This window comes from Halichoerus grypus, chromosome 11, assembly GCF_964656455.1.
Source record: "Halichoerus grypus chromosome 11, mHalGry1.hap1.1, whole genome shotgun sequence".
Taxonomy (NCBI): domain Eukaryota; kingdom Metazoa; phylum Chordata; class Mammalia; order Carnivora; family Phocidae; genus Halichoerus; species Halichoerus grypus.
Genome location: NC_135722.1, coordinates 8219167 through 8238791, shown reverse-complemented (window position 1 = coordinate 8238791; position 19625 = coordinate 8219167). Strand labels below are relative to the sequence as shown.

General features: G+C 58.7%; 3 protein-coding genes across 4 annotated transcripts in view; 2 read left to right on the top strand and 1 right to left on the bottom strand.

Moving 5' to 3' along the window:
- The first annotated feature begins 1259 nt into the window (after window positions 1–1259).
- On the top strand, window positions 1260–6734 carry COX8A (cytochrome c oxidase subunit 8A). Of its 2 annotated transcripts, XR_004919905.2 has the most exons (3): window positions 1301–1461; window positions 2818–4200; window positions 6045–6734. XR_004919905.2 is itself a non-coding variant. In XM_036100389.2 (2 exons), exons 1-2 carry the CDS (start codon window positions 1348–1350, stop codon window positions 2911–2913), a joined length of 210 nt encoding a protein of 69 aa, XP_035956282.1. In that variant the 5' UTR covers window positions 1260–1347; the 3' UTR covers window positions 2914–3156. The 2 variants fall into 2 exon arrangements, 1 of the variants encoding a protein (XP_035956282.1); XM_036100389.2 differs by lacking the exon at window positions 6045–6734 and having other exon boundaries at window positions 1260–1461; window positions 2818–3156.
- A 3212-nt stretch (window positions 6735–9946) lies between these two features.
- OTUB1 (OTU deubiquitinase, ubiquitin aldehyde binding 1) lies at window positions 9947–17714 on the top strand. Its single transcript, XM_036100377.2, has 7 exons — window positions 9947–10099; window positions 11759–11820; window positions 12082–12180; window positions 15770–15888; window positions 16147–16231; window positions 16357–16551; window positions 16633–17714. The coding sequence occupies exons 1-7, from the start codon at window positions 10042–10044 to the stop codon at window positions 16828–16830; spliced, it is 816 nt and encodes a 271-aa protein (XP_035956270.1). The 5' UTR covers window positions 9947–10041; the 3' UTR covers window positions 16831–17714.
- A 130-nt stretch (window positions 17715–17844) lies between these two features.
- MACROD1 (mono-ADP ribosylhydrolase 1) overlaps window positions 17845–19625 on the bottom strand; it is a 146625-nt gene continuing 144844 nt past the window's right edge. Inside the window, 5 exon segments of the mRNA XM_036100371.2 lie at window positions 17845–17972; window positions 18285–18366; window positions 18667–18740; window positions 18957–18987; window positions 19092–19213. Coding sequence (XP_035956264.1) covers window positions 17935–17972; window positions 18285–18366; window positions 18667–18740; window positions 18957–18987; window positions 19092–19213 — 347 coding nt within the window. The 3' untranslated portion in view covers window positions 17845–17934.

Below are 19625 nucleotides of genomic sequence, written 5' to 3'. Positions count from 1 at the left end.
GAGTGATGTGTGCCAGGCTCTTTGGGGACAGTGGTGAACCAGACACATGCTCTGCCCTTGTGGCCCCCAGTCTAGGGATGGAGACTGACCCTGTGGGTAGTGCTAAACAGGGGCTGCTGGGCACAAAGATGGCACAGGCTTCCTGACGCAGTGTTACCCTGCCACTTCCTATCACATCATAGCACTCTGGGTAGCTTCTCATTAAGTGCTTGTTTATTGTCCGTCTCTCCCCTCTGGAATGTCAGTTCTGTGATAAAGGAGTCCTTGTCCACCTTGTCTGGAACAGTTCCTGGCATACAGTAGGGGCTAGTAAATATTTGTCGGATAAAGTAGACTGTATCAGTAAGCAGAGGCCTGGAAGTAGGAGTCGATGTCAAAGAGGAAGGCTAGGTAAGTGAAAGTGTTCTAGGTAGAACATAAGATACAAAGAAGCAAAAGGCAAGGGGGTGGGGAGGATCAAAGAGCAAGGAGGAAGGTGTGCAGTAAGTAGAGATGAGGCTGGAGATTGACATCCAGGAATTGGGATTTTGTCTAGTAAGCAGTGGGGAGCCACTGGAGGTTTTTTAAGTAGGTGTATGACTTGGTTTATGTTTAAAAAAGAAGGGAAGGGGGCGCCTGGGTGGCTCAGTCGTTAAGCGTCTGCCTTCGGCTCAGGTCAGGTCAGGATCCCAGGGTCCTGGGATCGAGCCCTGCATCGGGCTCCCTGCTCCGCGGGAAGCCTGTTTCTCCCTCTCCCTCTCCCCCTGCTTGTGATCCTGCTCTCACTGTGTCTCTCTCTGTCAAATAAATAAATAAAATCAAAAAAAAAAAAAAAAGGGAAGAAGGGAGGGAGCCAGGAAGGAAAGAAGAAAGGAAGGGGATGAGAGGCTGGCTGCCACTGCATGGAGACTGGAATTGGAAAGGGTAACATTAAGGAGAGTTCAGTTACAAGGTTAGTGTCAGGCGTGCCGGCCAGAAATAACGGAGACCTGGCGGAGAAGGATTTCTGAATAGAGAGATTTAAGAATATGAATGGAGGGAGGAGTCAGGAATGCCGCCTCGTTTCTGGCTTATGTGATTGGACGTCACTCAAGAAGATTGGCTGCATTGGAGGCGGGGCATAACCGAAAGAACCGCCCCCATACCCCACCTATCGGGGGGGGGGCTGAGATGGCGTCGATTGGCTCTTTCGAGGAACGCGCCAAAAATTGACAGGGGCGGGCGGGAGGTGTGCCCTTGCGTCATTTCCGGGAGACTTCCGGGCCGCCCTTTCCGGGCCTTCCCGGCGCCGGAATTTCCGGCCGGCACCGCCATTTTGACTTTCCGACCTTGGGCTATTGCTGGTAGCTGTCGTCATTCCGTGTGGTCATGTCTTTGTTGACGGCGCAGCTGCTCAGGGGCCTGTCAGGTCTCACCCGGAGGCTCCCGGTGCAGCGTGCCCAGATCCATTCCAAGCCTCCGCGGGAGGAGCTCGGGACCATGGTGAGGAGTGGGGCGGGAAGGGCACGGGATATGCAACGCGCCAGTCTGGAGTCCTGCGGCGAGTTCGGGGCTGGCGGGTCTGGCGCGCTGGACCTCGGCGGCACTGAGAGTGCCCTGCACCTCGCGGCCCGCAGCCTAGTGGGGGGCGGCAGTGCTGGCTTGGGCGTGTCAGGAGGGCGCGAACGAAAGGGACAGTGCCCGGGCAGCAGTCGGGGCTCAGTCAATCCCAGGCTCTCGGGTCAGATCCTGCCAGTCACATTCCTGTCGCTTATACGCTGTGCAGCCTCGAGCTCTTAGCTCTCTCTCTAAGCCTGTTTACTCATTGGTTCACTGGGGGTGCCTGACGCCTGTCAGCGACGATAATGGTTGTTGCCGCTGTTCATTATTAGGGAAGGTGGGTCTTGGTAATTTCCAGAAATGTGGGAGAGTTTAACCCTTAATGACTTTCACCTGTTTGGCGCTTTGTATGCAATTGCCTCCGCGGCAGAACTCGGCCTGTCTTGAGAATCCAGGTCAGCGGGCCCCAGTTAGGATCAGAGCCTGAAGAGCGCTGTGATTGCGGAAATGGTAGTGATCCTAATTGTAGCTGGCATCTGTTGAGTGCCTGCTGCGTCCTGGGCACTACCAAGACTGCTGCGCTGGTCCCTGGGACCCTGAGGACAAAGGGCCATCATCTCTAGTTCGTGGTTAAGGGATCCGAAATTTAGGAGCACTGTATTCACTTGTCAAAAGTCAAACCTTCAGGAGCAAAGAATTTGAACTCAAGTCTAACTCCCAAGTTGTGCTGTGTTCTTCACTGCTATCGGGAATATGGAGGTGGCTGTGAAGTCTCTTATCCCTAGCCCCAGAGGTTGAACAGGAGTCCTGGAAAGGAGATGGGAAGAGAGGGGTTCTTTTGGTTTTTTTGTTTGTTTAAAATTTTATTTTTAAGTAATTTCTACACCCAGTGTGGGGCTTGAACTCACAACCCTGAGCTCAAGAGCTGCATGCTCCACCAACTGAGCCAGCCAGGCGCCCCGAAGAGAGTTTTTAAGGCAAAGAAGGGGAGGTGCATTTTACCTTACCAGCCTATGCAAGGTTCCTGGATCCCAAGAGAGCAAACAGGTTTAAATCATTGTTTCTGTCCCTTCGCTTTTGGATTTCTCTGGATCCTGACCCAGGCTGGTCCCCACCCCCCCCCATCTGACCCTTTACCTCAAGGCCTAGAGTGGGCCTTGGGTCTGCTGTGTCCCTCCTCTGGAGCCTGAATCCTGACTCCCTGAAAGGGGTTTTCTGCTGCCTGGGAAGACTGCTCAGGCTACGGGGAGCCTGGGGGAATCCTTATTCTGCGGGTTCCTTCTTTCTTGTGCTCTGTAGGATGTTGCCGTTGGGCTCACCTCCTGCTTCCTGTGTTTCCTCCTGCCATCGGGCTGGGTCCTGTCGCATCTGGAGAGCTACAAGAAGCGGGAGTGAAGGGGGCTGTCCTGTCCCTCACCCTGTGACCTGACCACCCCTGGCCTCTCCTGATCATGTCTGCTGCATCCCTGGCCGGTCTTCCCGGGATCATGTCCTTCAATTACACTGACCTCTTCTGCAGTCATGACCTCTCCATTTCTCCATGGTGACATCCTGGGACCACATATATTGGTTTATAAGGCCCTACTCGGTAGGGCCCTTCTTGTAACAATAAAGTCTATTTAAACCTTGCTTCAGAAACTCATCGTGTCTTTGGCCTGGGCTCCTGCCTCCATACTTCAGCTGAGGATGGTGTTGGGCGGGGGTGGGGAGAAGAGGACCTGGCCAGCCGCGTGTCCCTGCTGGCTGGCTGTCCTGTGGTAGGTCATGCACGCTCAGCTGTTCTTGCTGCCTGGGTGTGGTGCTTCCTTTGCATGCTTTCCTGTGTTTGAATGTTTTCTGGCTCCTGCGGAAAACAAATCCTGTTGTCACTGGGCAGCCTCTCGCTCATCCCATCTAGCTCCCTTGGTTGTGTCAAGCTCAGGGCTGTGCTGTGCGTATGTCTGTGTGTCTATCTTTCTCACTGGGGCCAGCTCTGCAGCTGGAAGCCCCCTCTGTGGGGCCAGCCTCCCTTTTGCTCCTCGGTTGTGAGCTCCAGCCATTTCTCAGGAGCTTCTTGTCCTTCCCAGATGGAGGCACTTCATCATATCTTGCTTTGTCATGTCAGCCCCAGGGCCCCTTTTAGTACTGTATCCGCAAATGCCTAAGGACTGACTGGCTTCCTTGTTCTCCCTGCCTGCTTCCCTGTCTCCTCCCTTTCTTGGCTTGGGGCGTTTGCTGCTCCTCCATTCCCAAGGCCCTTCCTCAGCGTTGCTGGGGTGGCTGTGGCTGTCTCCCTGGTTGGGAGGAGGCACGGGAAGCGTTCCACACCGAGCTGGAATAATGACTGCATGTGTCTGGGAAGAATGCTCAGACCTGTCGGCCCCACCTTTGGAGGAGGACGCAGCTCCGCTGGGGTGGTATGAGCGATTTCTGAACAGGTAGAGGTTCAGTGTCCCCTGTGGAGCTGAGGTAGGGTGTGGCTGGCTTTAGGCCTGGGGTGTTAACACACATCCCCCAACCCCTCTTTTACAGGGCTTGTATTTCCTGGCTTTTGGTAACAGAAGCTGAAGGTGGATCCTGCCCTCCCTCCCTCGGTCTGGTCTTTCCTGGCCTTTTCGTGTGGTGTCTACTGATGCTTATGAGCCCGAGTATTGCTCGTGGGACCCAGTATCCAACTCCTGCCCATGGCTGCCTCCCTGAGGGGTAGGGAGTTGGTTGTCTTCCTCCTAAAAGGCTTTCCTTCCACACAAACCAGCCTTTGTGTCTGGGCCTAGAGTGCCCAGAGGTTGTGCAGGTTGGGCCACTGGCCAGGGGAGGGGGACAGTCCATGTAGGATCTAAAGGGCCAGGCTGGGTTAGCTGAGCAAGGGGCATCCACCAGTCACCTGCAGGTACCTCAAGAGCCCTTCTCTGCGGGGGAAGGACCTCATGGCTCTATCCTCACAAACAACGTGGGCTTCTGTCTCGCGCCTCACTCTGGGCGGCTTTTCTGTTCACACTTTCTGAGCAGAGGGCTCCGAGCTACCTGGCTCTTGGTTGGCTCAGGTTTCCTGTGGACACAGAGGCGGCCATGGAGCTGCCATGGAACAAGACTGTGACACCGGTAGAACGTTCCTATGGTAACTCCACTGCCCCGCCAACGCTTCTTATTGGGTGTCCCCCATTTTTGTGCCCCTGGAACCCAGAGGGACAACTCCAGCCCAGAGCTGTGCATCTTGAGCCACTGCTCAGGTTGGTGGGAAGCCAGTGGTCAGGGGCAAGTCCTTCAGGGGCCTGGTCTGAGAAAGTCCTCAGTGAGCCCATCAGCAACTCTGGCTCTTGGCTCTCCCTCAACTTGCTGGGTCCTGCAGCATATGTGGGCCTGGACGAGACAGAATCAGGTGCAAATCACCTGTCAAGCTTGAGCCCCATCCTCCCCTTGGTCCTCAGTGTGGCCATTAGGTCTGACATCTGGTCATCTTTCAGTGTCCCTCTCTCATTCCTAACCAAATTGGGGCCCTGGGTCCATTCCCTGCAGAGAAAACAAGGCTCCTTGTACTCCCAAATAGTATTTAATCAGTCGGTGTTGTGGATGTCTGCTAGATCCCGAGTCTGAAGGCGTAGGTATCTGCCCAGGAGTGCCCACTGGGCTGGGGGAGGCTGCAGTCATGGTAGATGCTAGAATGTCAAGAAAAGTGTACTGAGAGGAGGCCTGGGTTTGAGGCCTAGCTTGGCCATTTCTTATAGGACCTTGAGCAAGTCATTCTAGCCTCTCTGAGCCTCAGTTTTCATGATTGTAAAGTAACAGAGATGTGGCAGGCAGAATAATGCCCCCTCAAAGATGTCCATGTCCTCATCCTTGGACTTGACAGATATAATTCATGATAAGCATGTTGAAATGGGAGGTGATCCAGTAGGCCCAATGTAATCACAGGAGTCCTTAAGTTGGACAAGAAGAGCAGATGATGAATAATATCTTGGAGATGCCCCCTGAGAAGGACTCTGCCCATGGTTGTTGGCTTTGAAGATAGTGAAAGTGGGTCATGAGTGAAGAGATGCAGTGGCCTCTGGAAGCTGGGGACAGCTCTCGGTTTACAGCCAGCAAGAACATGGGGACCTCAGTCCTACAGCTGCAGGGGACTGGATCTACCAACAACCTGTCTGAGTAGAAGCAGGTTCTCAGAGCTTCCCGAAGGGAACACAGCCTGCAGATACCTTGATTTTAGTCCAGTGAAACCCATACCAGGACTCTGACCTCAAGAACTGTAAGATTATACATTCATGGTTGTTTTTTTTTTTCTTAAGATTTTATTTATTTTTCAACAGAGACAGAGACAGCGAGAGAGGGAACACAAGCAGGGAGAGTGGGAGAGGGAGAAGCAGGCTTCCCGCTGAGCAGGGAGCCCGATGCGGGGCTCGATCCCAGGACCCTGGGATCATGACCCGAGCCGAAGGCAGACACTTAATGACTGAGCCACCCAGGCGCCCTACATTCATGTTGTTTTAAGCCACGAGATTGGTGGTGATTTGTTACGGCAGCAACAAGGAACTAATGCATCCTTCTCCCAGGGCTCTGAGGCTCTCAGGGGAGGGGCCGGCTCCGGTGGACTGGATCCTCAGCAGACCGAGGTGAACTGGAATGTGAGGCATTTACAGGAGGACAGCGCCCCAGTGAGGAGTTAGGGTATTGTGGGTCTGGGTGGAGGGCGGTGGGGGGCTTTCCCTTCGCCGTCTCCACCCCTCCTCTGCTTGCACCCCTCCTTCTGCCTTAGGTGGGCTGGATCCTGCAGGCGAGTATCAACCCAGCCAGCGGCCTCAAACTACAGCCCCTGCTCAGCCTCACCAGCCTGGCCTCTGCACCAACAAAGCCTCTCTAGATCATGACTTTGGAGCAGGCTGCCTGTGGACCATCGTGGGTTCCTTGGCAAGAGCTTTGGAGGTTCACACGGGGGCTGGCTGGCATGCCCCAGCTCTTCCTGCCTGGGCAGAGGCCTGACTCCCAAGCCTGCCCCGGGAAGGACTGCCAAGCCCTCATCTTTGGCCCACCTTGAAGGCTTTCTTCTGGAAAGCTCTCTCCTATAGCCTCTGTGCTGTTCGTAAACTCTCTCTGGGGCTGAGCTTTTAGTCTGAGTCCTGGTATGGAGCCTCTTCTCCCTCCACGTGGCAGAATCCTTCAGACCTGGAAGTGGTGTGTGCCCGCGGGGCTGTGAGGCGGCATCTGTCGTGTCGGTGGAAAATAAAGTCCTCTGCTGCTTGTCACCTTTGACTGTATTCAACAGCAGTCGGAACCCAAGCGCCAGCACTGCCTGTTTCACCGCAAGACTTGCAGTCGGGGCCAGCGGTGCCGCACCATTTTTGGGGTGCAGGTTGGGAAATAGATGCCTGGAGCTCCGCCAGTGACCCCTGGCGAATGTGTGGGGTTTTAGATGCTTCAGGATAGAGAATCAAAACCCTAAAATGGTAAAAGTAATAGAAGCGATAGAATGAGGGTAAGAGAACAGTTATTAACTGCCAAATAAATGAGCATACAGAAGATCAGGGCAAAAGTTGGCCATCCTGGGCTGGATTAAGAGCCAAAGCCTCCCTCTGGCCATTTCCTTCCCTTTTTTTAAAAAAAATTTTAAAGTTTTGGCTTTTTTTTTAAGATTTCATTTTTGAGAAAGAGAGAGCATGAGCAGGGGGGAGGGGCAGAGGCAGAGGGAGAAGCAGACTCCCCACTGAGTAGGGAGCCCAATGCGGGGCTCGATCCCAGGACCCTGGGATCATGACCTGAGCCGAAGCCAGATGCTTAACGACTGAGCCACCCAGGCGCCCCAAGATTTTATTTTTAAGTAATCTCTACACCCAACATGGGGTTCAAACCCTCTACTCCGAGATCAAGAATCGTACCCTCCACCAACTGAGCCAGCCAGTTGCCCCTCCTTCCCATTCTGCCTAAGAGGGGTAGGGCTGGGGAACAGGTAGGAGAGAGGACCCTTGTTTACAGGTCCTTTTGTACATTGAAGGGACAGGTCTGTTTTGTTTTTTTTTTCCTTAAGATATTATCCATTCATTTGTCAGAGAAAAAGCACAAGCAAGGGGAGCCCCAGAGAGAGAAGCAGGCTCCCCGCTGAGCAGGGAGCTCCATGTGGGACTAGATCCCAGGACCCCGGGATCACGACTTGAGCCAAAGGTAGATGCCCAACTGACTGAGCCACTGAGGTCTGTTTCTTAAGTCCAAGAGCCCCGGGAGGGAGGTATTTACTTGGTGTTGGCAGCCTGACTGTGGTCCAGCACTGGGTCACAACTGGGATTCCTCACTGGTCAGAGCAGCTGTTTTCCTGCCCTGACTGTTAGTCCCAACCCCAGCTTCCCTGTGTCCCTGTCTGCCCCATGGACTCCCTAGTCCAAGTATGGGGGAGTAGAGGTGGAGTGGTCTTATAGCAGTTTTCAAGATTTTTTTTTTTTTTTTAAAGATTATATCCATTTATTTGACAGAGAGAGACACAGCCAGAGAGGGAACACAAGCAGGGGGAGTGGGAGAGGGAGAAACAGGCTTCCCGTGGAGCAAGGAGCCTGATGTGGGACTCGATCCCAGGACCCTGGGATCACGACCTGAGCCGAAGGCAGACACTTAACGACTAAGCCACCCAGGCGCTCCAGTTTTCAAGATTTTGAAAAGCCAAGTAGAAATCATATTGCTGTCATCAACTCTATTAGCTCTGCGTTTGGGAATACCAGTTCTACTGACTGAAGATACCGGCAGTTACAGATTTCGGTGTTAAAATTAGGAGAAGGAATGAACAGTTTGGTAAGCATGGGTCCAACCAGGGCGGACCCTTTGCTTTCTTGAGCTTAGAAGCAACCCCAAGGCTCAATGATCCAATAAATAGTAATTTGCAGTGTCGCTGGAATACAGCTGAGGCATCTGTAGAGCTGCTGTGAGGAGGCCACTGTGGGCTGGGTGGTGAGCCCAGGCACCAACTACACCTGCCCCAGGACTGCATGTAGCTCAGGAGGATACTCAGTCATACTCCACTCCTGTACTGTCACAAACTGAGGGGTCTGACTGCGACTCAGGCACAGCCTCCTACAGGGGCTCAAACACTGCTGTCCCCTCCTGAAGAAGTTGGGAAACTGAGCCACAGACTATAACTTCTCTAAACAACAGCATCTTTAGCATTTAAGGCTTGCTGCTTTTTTTTTTTAACGTAAACTCTGTCCCCAATGTGGGGCTTGAACTCACAACCCCAAAATCACGAGTTGCATGTTCTACAGACTGATGCAGCCAGGCACCCCGGCCTTGCCGCTTTTTAAACTTATTTTTGGATAATTCACAGGCAATTTTAATAGGTTACACAGAGAGATCCTGTGTACCCTTTGCCCAGTTTTCCCCATTGGTAGGTAAATCCTGCAAAACTACAGTACAGCATATACCAGAGTATTCGTACACAGTCAAGATATAGAACATTTCAGGGGCACTTGGCTGGCTCAGTAGGTAGAGCATGCAACTCTTCATCTCCAGGTGGAGAGTTCCATCCCCACTTGGGGGTTGAGTTTACTTAAAAAAAGTGTGGCGCCTGGCTAATCCAGTGGGTGGAGCGGGAGACTCTGGATCTCAGGATTGTGAGTTTGAGCCCCACATTGGGTGTAGGGATTACTTAAAAATAAAATCTTAAAAAAAAAAATCTTAGGGCGCCTGGTGGCTCAGTCGTTAAGCCTCTGCCTTCAGCTCAGGTCATGATCCCAGGGTCCTGGGATCGAGCCCCGCATCGGGCTCCCTGCTCAGCGGGAAGCCTGCTTCTCCCTCTCCCACTCCCCCCGCTTGTGTTCCCTCTCTTGCTGTGTCTCTGTCAAATAAAATAAAATCTTTAAAAAAAAAAATCGAGAACATCTCCATTTTCACGAGGATCCCTCCCGCATCCTTTTTACAATCACATCCACTTCCCTTCGGCCCCTCAGTTAACCTCTGGCAAATGTTTTCCATTTTTATCAACTCAAAAAAAAAGGGGGGGAGGGCTGCTTTTCTAATAACCAGAAAGGCACGGAGTCCAAAGTTAGGTCCCAAGACTTTGTCCCTGACCGTAAGGGACATGTTCTCCCCGCCGGAACAGGACACCGAAGTCCGCTCAGAAGCGAGGCCCCGTGGAACCGGGCGGTGATGTCCTGGGGCTCCCTTGTTAGCACGATTCCGTCTCCACCGCCAGGTTCTCCCCACTGCAATCGCTGCCAGGAGTTCCGGGGTCCGCAGCAGCAATGCTGCCTCAGGTGATTTTAACCGCACCTTCCCACTCATCTCAGTAACTCAATCCGCGCTTCAAACTCCAGTGAAAAGAAATCTGAATTGGCTCCGGAAGGCTCTTATCACCGGGAACTTGGGAATTGGGAAGATGGAGCCCAGCAAGAGTGCGGGCGGAGGGTAGGCGGGGCGGCAGCCACACCTGACTGCGAGCCCCACAGGTGTCGACGCCCGAGGGGATCCCGTCGCTAGGGGCGTTGCCAAGGAGGGGCCACGAGGAGGGGCTCCCTTCCGGGAGGAGGGCAACTGCTAACCCGGAAGCGGTCGGCAGTGCGGCGCTGTTTAAAGATGGCGGCGGAGGAACCTCAGCAGCAGAAGCAGGAGCCGCTCGGCAGCGACTCCGAAGGTACTGACCCGGGGAGGGCCATTCGGCCCGGGCTACCAGGGGCGATGCCGGGTCGCCGGTTCCCGAGGAGGCTAGGGGTGGGGCCGCCGGCGGCCGGGGTCGAAACGCACCGACGGCCCCTTCTTCCGCCGCCGCCGCCTCCCCTCCCCCTCACAATGGAAGGAGCCGCCGCCGCCGCCGCCGCGACCCCCGGCTGGCTGGGCCGGCGGGCGAGCGAGCGAGCGAGGCGGGCGCAGGCCCGCGGCTCTTTCCCTTCGCGCGCGCCCGGGGCGGGGCCTGGGCCGCCCCGCCCCCCGCCCAGCCCCTCCGCGCCGGCCGCCCGGCTCCCGGGTTCCCAGCCCTCCCGCCCCAGTCCTTGCAGTCAGGCCGGGGCCTATAGACCGGGGCCTGGCCGCCCGCCTTCTCCAGAGCAGCCCACGCCCGGCAGGGCGTCGACTTACGCCGGGCCGCCGAGCACAAAGGACTGGGCGGGCCGCTCGGGATGCAGCGGGCGGCCGGGGGTTGTGAGCGGCCGCGTTGTGTGCCTCTGAGGACTGCAGCCCTCGTTTCCGCTAGAGCCCCCTCTTCTGGCTTTGCAGCCCCCTTCCTCCTGCTTGGGCATTGTTTTCTGAGACCTCTGGAGGTGGACCTTTCAAAACGGTGCCGCCCTCTCCCTTTTCACCCGTGGTTAGGCCGCGGGGACCGAGTAGGTCACTTGAGTGGGAGGGACAGCTCTGTTGCAGGGCAGTGTAAGGGATGGGTCAGAGCCCAGCTGAGGATTGGGATGCTCAGGCTCAAAAGGATTGACCTTAAAAGTCATTTAGCACACACCCCCTTCTAACGGCACTCTTGAGAGACTGAATGCTGGGAGTCGCAGGCCCCCAGAAGAGACTTGCTCAGGATCACATAAGAGCGAGCAAGGACCAGAATTTCAGATCTCCTGGCTCCTCACCAGTGGCTGTTGAGGGTGGGGTCCACAGGTTCACTGATGAACACTTAACAGTATGCCTTCAAGGTACCCGTCTTCCTCTTGACGTTGCAGCGAGGGGAGGGGAAAGGTGGTGGTCTTAGCCCCGTTTTACAGCTGAGGAAAGGCCTCTGCAGTGAGGTGGTGGAGGAGAGAGATTGTGGTAAAGAGCTCAGACTTTAGAATTAGGCACACCTGGGTTTGAGCACAGGTCTTTGTTAGTTACGACCTTGGGCAGGTTACTTCACCAGTCTGCGTTTGTTTTGTTATCTGTAAAATGGGCATTAAGAAAACCCAGCACAGCAGAAGGAGGAAGGGTGTGATCGAGTAAAGTGCAGGCTTATGGGAAGCTGTCCTTCAGCCGGGAACTCCGCCTCATCTTACTTTCCCCAAGAGACCCTGCCTGGCCCCAGAGCGTTCTCAGGCTGCTGGGAATTGATGTTAGAAAGTGGGGGGCGGGGGGGTGTTAGAGCTGAATGAGTACACCTTGGGGCAGGACACACCTTTGCCCCCTCATTTTAAAGATGAGAAAACTAGGGCCTGGGAGGGAAAGGACTTTGCCAAGACCGTTGGGGTAGAGCAGAGTGTTAAATGCAAACTTGCAGATTCCATGCCTGCTCTCCTGGTCCTGGCTGCTCTTGTCGTTGGCCCAGCTGCCTGGCGTGGAGATAGCTAGGGCCCACTGTAATCCTTGGCTTGCTTCCTTCTTCCAGGTGTTAACTGTCTTGCTTATGATGAAGCCATCATGGCTCAGCAGGACCGAATTCAGCAAGAGGTGAGGGGCTGTGGCCAGTGGCCCTGTTGTGGGGAAGCATAGCCTGGGCCTGAGGCCTATTGTTTATCTCTACTTTGGAAGCCTCCTCCTCTCCAAGCTGTGCTAGGTACTGGATGTCTTGGGGAGGGGCGGCGCGTGGGGGGGGTGTCACTGTGCCCCTGGGTGATTGCTCCAGCTCTCCGCCTTTAGGTGTTCTGGCTGTTAGGTGTGGGTCACTCCATCTGCGTGCCAGAGCGTGATGGGTTTCCTCCCTCCCTGCAGATTGCTGTGCAGAACCCCCTGGTCTCGGAGCGGCTGGAGCTTTCGGTCCTGTACAAGGAGTATGCTGAGGATGACAACATCTATCAACAGAAGATCAAGGTGGGAGCCTGGCTGAGGGGGCAGGAAGAGCCCTGGGGGTAGGGGCAGGAGTGTGCCTGCTTCAGACCCACTCCTTGCTGGCGGGGCCTCAGAGAGGGTAGCATGTTGGGGTAGCCCTCTGGTCGCTGGTTCTCAAGTGTGCAGACTCGGGCATCGAAAAGACCTTGATTCACGTCCTGACTCTGCCATACGGCAGCTGTATCCTGTGCAGGTCCTTCAGGGTCTCTAAGCTGTGGGGTCCTCTGCTGTGAAATCAGAGTAAAGAATGTATCTGCCCTGCGGGGGGAGGGAGGGACATGATGCCTGTGGGGCTGGTGCAGGCTGGGTAGGGGCTGAGCGGCTGGGAGAGGCTGGTCCTGTGCCTGCCTCCGGGATCTTTGTGAGGGGTAGGCGGCCCTGGGGCAGAGGGACCTGCGGACCTGTGCAAGGCCGGGCTCTCTCTCAGCCTGAGGTGAGACCCTTAACCGCTCACTCTCTTTGGGAGCGGGGACAGTGGGTATGTGTAAATAGTGTCCAGTGGGCACAGCCTGAGGGCTTAGTAAATGTTATCTCCCCGCCCCCCCCCAAGATCGGAGATGCTTAGAGCCTTCCACCTGAAAGGAGGTGCCTTTGGGGTTATCCATATTGGGGGCCAGGGAGGTAGGTGATGGAAGGTGGCCGGGTTAGGTGCTGAACAGGGCACCGCAGTTCGGCGTCAGCCGGCACCAGGGAGCGGAAGCCCGGGGGGCAGAAAGGAGTGTCCGTGCCTGTCGCTCCATTGTTTCTGGATCTGTTTTTCCACCGTAAGCCGGAAATAATGATTTTGACGTGAGTCTCCTGACTTCTGACAGTAGGCAGCTAGTTCAAAAGTAAGATGTTGTGTGATCCAACGGCACACCCGCGGGCCAGATCCGGTGGCCTGGTCTCTACTCTGAGCCCTTGCGCAGAGTGTGTGTGATTGACCCACGAGCACTGTAGAGAGCTGAAGGCCCTGGCTTTGGGGCCTGACAGACCTGGGTTCAAGTTCTCGCTTCACTTCTGGCTGTGATGTTCGGCAACACACTGAATTTCTTGGAGCCTCTGTTGTTCTTCCTGCTGAGTCATTGAGCAAATGTCCGAGTGTCCACTGTGTTGTGTCTGTGCGGGAAGTCTGCCTTAGTGCCCCCACAGCCCTACTCTGTGCTGGGCCTCAGCCCACCTCTGTCTGGATCCTAAGCCTGGACAGCAGAGCCCAAGCAGACTTGGGTGATCTGCTCCTCTGGGAGGATTTAGGCTAGTGAGCACTGGCTGTCAGCAAAGGGCCTGGCAGAGGGTAAGTGCTCAGAATGATGCTAGTAGCTTTTCCGGTAGCTACAACGATTTGGGCTCTTCGTGTGCATCGTGTGATGTGATGGCCATTTGTGAGCACATGGTGTGGGCCAGGCACCGTTCTAGGTACCGGAGGCCGAGTGAGGAGTGCAGCCGACACGCTCCTGCCCCCACAAAGCCCGGGTCCTAGTGGGAAGACGGAGACTCAGGCAGAGGTAGCTGGGGCGTAGATGTCAGAAGGCGGTAAGTGCTCTGGAGAGAAGTAAAGCAGGGAAAGGAGAGGGAGTGGGAGGGCGGGTGGAAGGCCTCGCCGAGAGGGTGGCGTTGGAGTGACAGACTGAAAGCAGCAGGGGAGCAGTCTGTGGGGGTGGGTGGAGCAGGGCAGGCTGAGGCCGGGGTGAGGTGGGGTGAGGTGCGCTGGGGGTTTGTGGCTGGAGCGGGGGAGCAGGAGGGCTGGGAGACGGGCACGTGGCCAGCGAGAGGAGTATTAGCAGGTTTCTCTGGTTCCTCTGGCTGCTGGAGCAGGGACCTGGGAGGAGGCCTGGAGGAGGGGGTGACTGGGACCGGAGTGCCAGAGGGTAGTGAGAAGCCGTGGAGAAGAGACTTGGTGGATTGAAGCCTTTGGATCTGCCTTGGATTGGCTGGGGCGGGGGGCGGAGGGTGGGCAGGGGGTGCGGGCGGTGGTGACAGGTTTTGGCTTGAACAGCTGAGGGGCCGCGCCTTGCAGTTGCCCCAGGGGTGGGCTGTGAGGAGAGGGGGCCTGTGGGGGTCAGGACGCGCCCTGTCGGGCTGGGCAGCTCAGACAGGACAAGCAGTGGAGACACTTGGATGGGAGTCAGTGGGAGTTGAGGGTGGAGATGGGGCAGGTGAAGAGGTACATTTGGGGCTGTTGGAATCCCAAGAGCAGCGGTGGTAAGGGAGTGAGTGCGGTTGACCCGCGGAAGCTGTCCCAGGCCTGAGCGGGGTGGTGCCCTTCCCATGGCAGGTGCCGTGGATGGGGGTGTGGTGTGCAGGTGGCACGTGGTGTCTTGAGGAAGGGTGCTGGGTGGTTTGGAGGCGGCCCTGACCCTCACAGGTTGAAAGGACGAGGAGGACACGGCGAGGCTGGGGCCTACAAGCTGTGTGAAGGACAGTGTGGACGAGGAGGGTGTGTGGGGGTGGGGGGGTCATGTGGTGGGAGGCATCCCCTCTCCTCATGGTGAATGCTGTGCGGAGCGGCCAGTCTGGGGAGGAGTGGGCTTGGCCCTTGGATTGAGGAAAGGCAGGCATGGCCTTGCCTAGAGTGAAAGCCCGCTTGGGTCGAGTTAGTGGAAGAGAAACGGAGACTGTGAGCACAGACGACGGCCAGAGCAGTTTCGCTATAAAGGAGAGAAATGGGGTGGTAGCTGGGAAGGAATTCATGTGAAGCAGAGGATTTTTTTTAAGCAAGAACTAGCCTTGTGTTTGTATGCTGATGAGTCTAAACCAGTAGGGAGAGAAAAATTGATGATGCAGGAGGGAGGGGGAGGCTTCCTGGAACAATGTCCTTGAGTCCAAGGGAGGGGACCGGCTCTGAGGCGGACCAGAGGGGGGCCCAGTGGAGCCTCAGCCCCTCCGGGGAGCAGGAGAGAAGGCTGCAGCGGGTGTGCTGGCCGGGGCTCAGGTTCTCCGTGAAAGTCCTCAGGAAGGAAGCGAGGTCACTGGGAAGGTGGGTAAGGGGGTTAAGGAGAATGCGGGAGGTCTGCTCGGCGCATGCGTGGGGGAGGTTGGCCAGACGGAGGAAATGGCACTGCGTGTGGGGAGGGAAGCAGAGCTGGGCCAGAGCAGGGGCCTGTGAGCGGGCGGGGCCGGGTGTAGGGGACCGGGGAGGCTGTGTCCCCGGCGGGGACTGCCCTGTGGAGCCCAGCCCTGCAGCCCCATCCTGACTCGTTTCCCTGGACTCACATGGTTTGAAAGACTGCTCTCTGGAAAAGCCGTGTCGGACCAGCACGGATCCGTTTGCCCATTTTTAGGAAGAAATAGCCCCGTGGGCCCAGCAGCCTGGCATGCCCCGGGGCTGGTGAGGACACCGGTGCCCCCAGCAGCCCGTGTGTGCCTAAGTCCCAGGGTCCTGAGGCTGCTGGGGCTCCGGCCAGTGGGTCACGAAGTGACTCCCATCCCCGGAGTCCGCGGCCAAGGATGGCAGGTGGCTGCTGGGAGCTCCGTTGTCCCCGCTGTGGTATGACCTCTGTTGGGGGGCGGGGGGGTTTCCCTGGCCCACCCTGGTTCTGGCCTGATGTTGACAGGCATGGGGGTGGTGCGGGTGGGGGCTGTCTCTTTGCAGGATCTCCACAAAAAGTACTCATACATCCGCAAGACCAGGCCCGACGGAAACTGCTTCTACCGAGCTTTCGGATTCTCGCACTTGGAGGCGCTGCTGGACGACAGCAAGGAATTGCAGCGGTGAGGCTGGTGGGCGCAGCGGGGGTTCCAGGAGCGCCACACGGGGCTTCCTCGCTCAGGGCTCCCTCCCGCTCTCAGGGACTAGGGGGTGCAGCCCCCGACTAAGGCCCGACGCCAGCCGGGCTCCTGCTCTGGTGTTCCGTTCTGAGCTGGGGATGCCCCCCTCCCGCCGCCGTGTTGGCCGGTTCCCCAGTTCTGGGCCCGCCTCCCCACTGCCCGGCCAGCCCATGCCCACCTCCCTTGCCCACCCACCCACAGGTTTAAGGCCGTGTCTGCCAAGAGCAAAGAGGACCTGGTGTCCCAGGGCTTCACCGAGTTCACAATCGAGGATTTCCACAACACGGTGAGCCTGGCTGCCCCTCCCCCCTGTCCCCCCCCCCCAGCCGGGGTGGAGGTGGGGTGGCCTGGTGGCGGCGGGGCTGACCCGTCTCCTCCTTCGCTGTACCCTCTGTGCCCTGTGGGTGGCAGTTCATGGACCTGATCGAGCAGGTGGAGAAGCAGACCTCCGTAGCCGACCTGCTGGCCTCCTTCAACGACCAGAGCACCTCGGACTACCTGGTGGTGTACCTGCGGCTGCTCACGTCGGGCTACCTACAGCGGGAGAGCAAGTTCTTCGAGCACTTCATCGAGGGGGGGCGGACGGTCAAGGAGTTCTGTCAGCAGGTGCTGCCCCCCTTTCTCTCTCGCCTCGGGGTGGGGGGAGCGCCGACCCCTGGGCCCTCACCCCCCCTCCCTGTGCCGCAGGAGGTGGAGCCCATGTGCAAGGAGAGCGACCACATCCACATCATCGCGCTGGCGCAGGCCCTGAGCGTGTCCATCCAGGTGGAGTACATGGACCGCGGCGAGGGCGGCACCACCAACCCGCACATCTTCCCCGAGGGCTCCGAGCCCAAGGTGTACCTGCTCTACCGGCCCGGACACTACGACATCCTCTACAAATAGGGCCGGCCCGCCTGCCGCTGCCCCGCCTGCCCTCCCCTCCGCCAGGCGCTACACATGTACAGAGGTTTTTTGTGGTTGTAAATGGTCATATTTCACCCCCCTCCCCGTCACGCAACCTTCCACGTTTTATTAAAGGGGATGCTGGTGGTGAGCCGCGTGTGTGCGTGTCCCTGCTCTGCCGCCTGCCCGGCTGCTGTGTGTCCGGCTGTCCCCCCCCACCCCCCGCCCTCCCCCAGGTGGGTTCCTCTTGGCCTTCCACCTGTCCACACCCGAGCCTCCCCACCAGGAGCAGTTTTGAGGGGGCTCGGCCTCTTGGGGACCCCCCTTGGTGAGCTGCTCCCTTCCCTTCAGGCACCCATCTCCCTTCCCTCCTTAGCTGGCCCAGGGGCTTCCACGAGAATCTTGGTGGTTCCTTGGGGGACTTGCCCAGGGACCTAGGGCTGCCCAGGCTGCAGGCCGCTCCCCCCTAGGCCCTGACTCCACCTTGCTGTCCTGGTCAGGGCCCCCAGACCTGAGCTGCCTGCCCTCCCATCAGGGCTCTGCATGGTCCAGTCCTGGGTGGAGAGGGCTGACATTGGGGGACCTGGCTCAGGGCAGGGGGAGGAGCTGGGGTGGCACCAACCTGGCTGGGGAGGGGCAGCCTTCAAGCCGGTGCTTGGTCCATGGTCCCCCAGGTCTAGGCAGGGCTTTGCCAGGCTGCCGTTCCTCCCCCAGCCCTCCCCCTGCCTGCTTTGCACCCCCTTTGCTCGGGCCACACTGTCTCTGCATTGCCTTCCTTTTTGCCTTTACCTCTTCCCCCTCCCCCAGCACATGTGGGGTCTTGGCCCCCAGGCTGTGAGCTCCTTGGGGGCAGGCCCTCAATAAATGTGACGTGCTGCTGCCCACCTCTGCCGTCTGGCCCATGCCTCCGCCCGCCCGGCCACCAAGTGCGCTCGCCGGCCCCTTGAAGCCAAAGGCACCCGTCCACGCCTCAGGGCTGCGCCTCCTTCCCCAGCCAGCACTCGGACTAGCTGCTGCAGCAAGGGTGGTCTTTATTAGGAGGCTCCTGGGGGGCTGAGGGAAAGAACTGGGGGCCCAGGCCCAGCTGCAGGCTTCGGGGACCTCTTAGAGCTGGGAGCGAGGTCCAGTGGGCCCAGGCGAGTCTGTGGGCAGAGCAGAACGGTCAGGGAGTGTGGGCCCTGGGCTTCCCCCAGCCGCCCAGGCTGCCCTCTTGGGTTTCCTGCGTGGGGGTGAGCGGGGGCGGGGAGGTGAGCCCGTGTGTTAGTGGGCGGGTTAGTGGGCAGCCACATGGCGGGCCAGGCCCTGCTTACCAGTCCTGGGCAGGGTGGGCGGCGGGTGCCGTCAGGCTGGAAGGCAGAGGACAGTGAGAGCCTGCCCTGGGGCGGGTGGGGGTGGGGGAGGGGCAGGGGCCGACCCAGCGCGGGCGCGGGGGGTGTGGTGGGGGGGGTGCTCACCCACTGGGAAGTAGTGGGGGAGTCGCTGCAGGTAGATGCTTTCATCCTTCTCCAGGAACACACAGATGATGAGCCGGTCCACCTGCGCCAGGGTCTGCTCAGCCTGGGCGGGGGGCCGCCCCCACGCTGGCTGTGTAGTCTTATCGCTGCCCCCCCCCCCCCCCCCCGCTGCAGGTTTTCACCTGCCTTGCTCTGGAGGGGCCCACAGACCCTCACAGAAGGGCTTCACGGTGTGCACCCCACCGCCCTGGGCTCAGGAGAGTAAACCGGTCCCGAGGGAAGGGCAGGGGGATGCATCGAGGGCTGGTCAGCGGAGCCGGGGTGCGGCGCCCCCTCCCCGCCCCGCCCCCGTCTGATCCCCTTGACTGGGCCCAGGACTCACCTTGTCCTTGTGTTGCTCCAGCCACTCGCGCAGCGCGGCCAACACCACCTCCGCCGCCGCCTCACTGGGGTAGCCTGGGGACCCGGCGGGGCCGGAGTGAGTCCGGGGCTCTGGCCCGCCCCCTCGCCGCCCTGGGACCCGCCCAACCCCACCCACCCGGCTCTGCCCCACCCCTTCCCCCCGCCCGCCCAGGCCCCTCCCTGCGTCTGGGCACACCCCCTTCCTAGCCCGGCCCCGCCCCCTTTTAGACGCCCCCTCCTCCGCGCCCCGCCCCCCCGCCCCCAACTCACCAAACACGCCGGTGGAGATGCAGGGGAATGCCTGTGGCGGGCGCGGGAGGTGAGAGGGAATTGGGGACAGGGTCACTCTCCGCCCGCCTCCCGCCCGCCGCCCCCACCCCCGCCTGGCGCCCGGCCCCCCCTCACCGCGGAGCGGAGCCGATGCTCCAGCAGCAGGTCGAGGCTGCTCAGGTAGCAGCTGCGGAGCTCGGCCGCCTGGCTGGCGCTGGGCTCTCCGTGGGCGATGGGTCCCACCGTGTGGATGACATCTACGGGAGGCGACGGCGTCAGACCAGCCGGGGTCCCCAAGAGGTCAGAGGCTTTCTCCCCCTGCTGGCCTGGGCCCTGGAGGGGACAGGAAACAGGCCCTCTCCCCAAGTTCTAAGAGTGCCCCACCCATGTGTGCCCTCGAGCTCAAATGCGCTCCTCCATAGAGACAGGCAGGTCCGCGCCGGGCCGCCTCCCCACATCTGTATGGACCCGGCCGAGACGTGGGGCGGAGGGGGTGAGCCAAGGCACTGCCCCCTCAGCTCGTCCCCTCCCCGGCTCCACGCATTCCCCTCCCGCCACCCGCGTCCCGGCGCGCGCGAGGAGGGGCCGGCTCCCGGCACTAAAGGTGAAGAAGGGACCCCTGAGGAGGCCTCCAGCAATTCTGTGGGGGCTGCTCCCCTAGCCCCGCAA

Excerpts from the sequence above, each read along its gene's own strand:
- COX8A (XM_036100389.2), top strand. The coding sequence starts at position 1,348 with ATGTCTTTGTTGACGGCGCAGCTGCTCAGGGGCCTGTCAGGTCTCACC. Across the intron at positions 1,462-2,817 it reads GGGAGGAGCTCGGGACCATG|GATGTTGCCGTTGGGCTCAC; the intron begins GTGAGGAGTGGG and ends TGTGCTCTGTAG.
- OTUB1 (XM_036100377.2), top strand. The coding sequence starts at position 10,042 with ATGGCGGCGGAGGAACCTCAGCAGCAGAAGCAGGAGCCGCTCGGCAGC. Across the intron at positions 12,181-15,769 it reads TCTATCAACAGAAGATCAAG|GATCTCCACAAAAAGTACTC; the intron begins GTGGGAGCCTGG and ends GTCTCTTTGCAG. Across the intron at positions 15,889-16,146 it reads GACAGCAAGGAATTGCAGCG|GTTTAAGGCCGTGTCTGCCA; the intron begins GTGAGGCTGGTG and ends ACCCACCCACAG.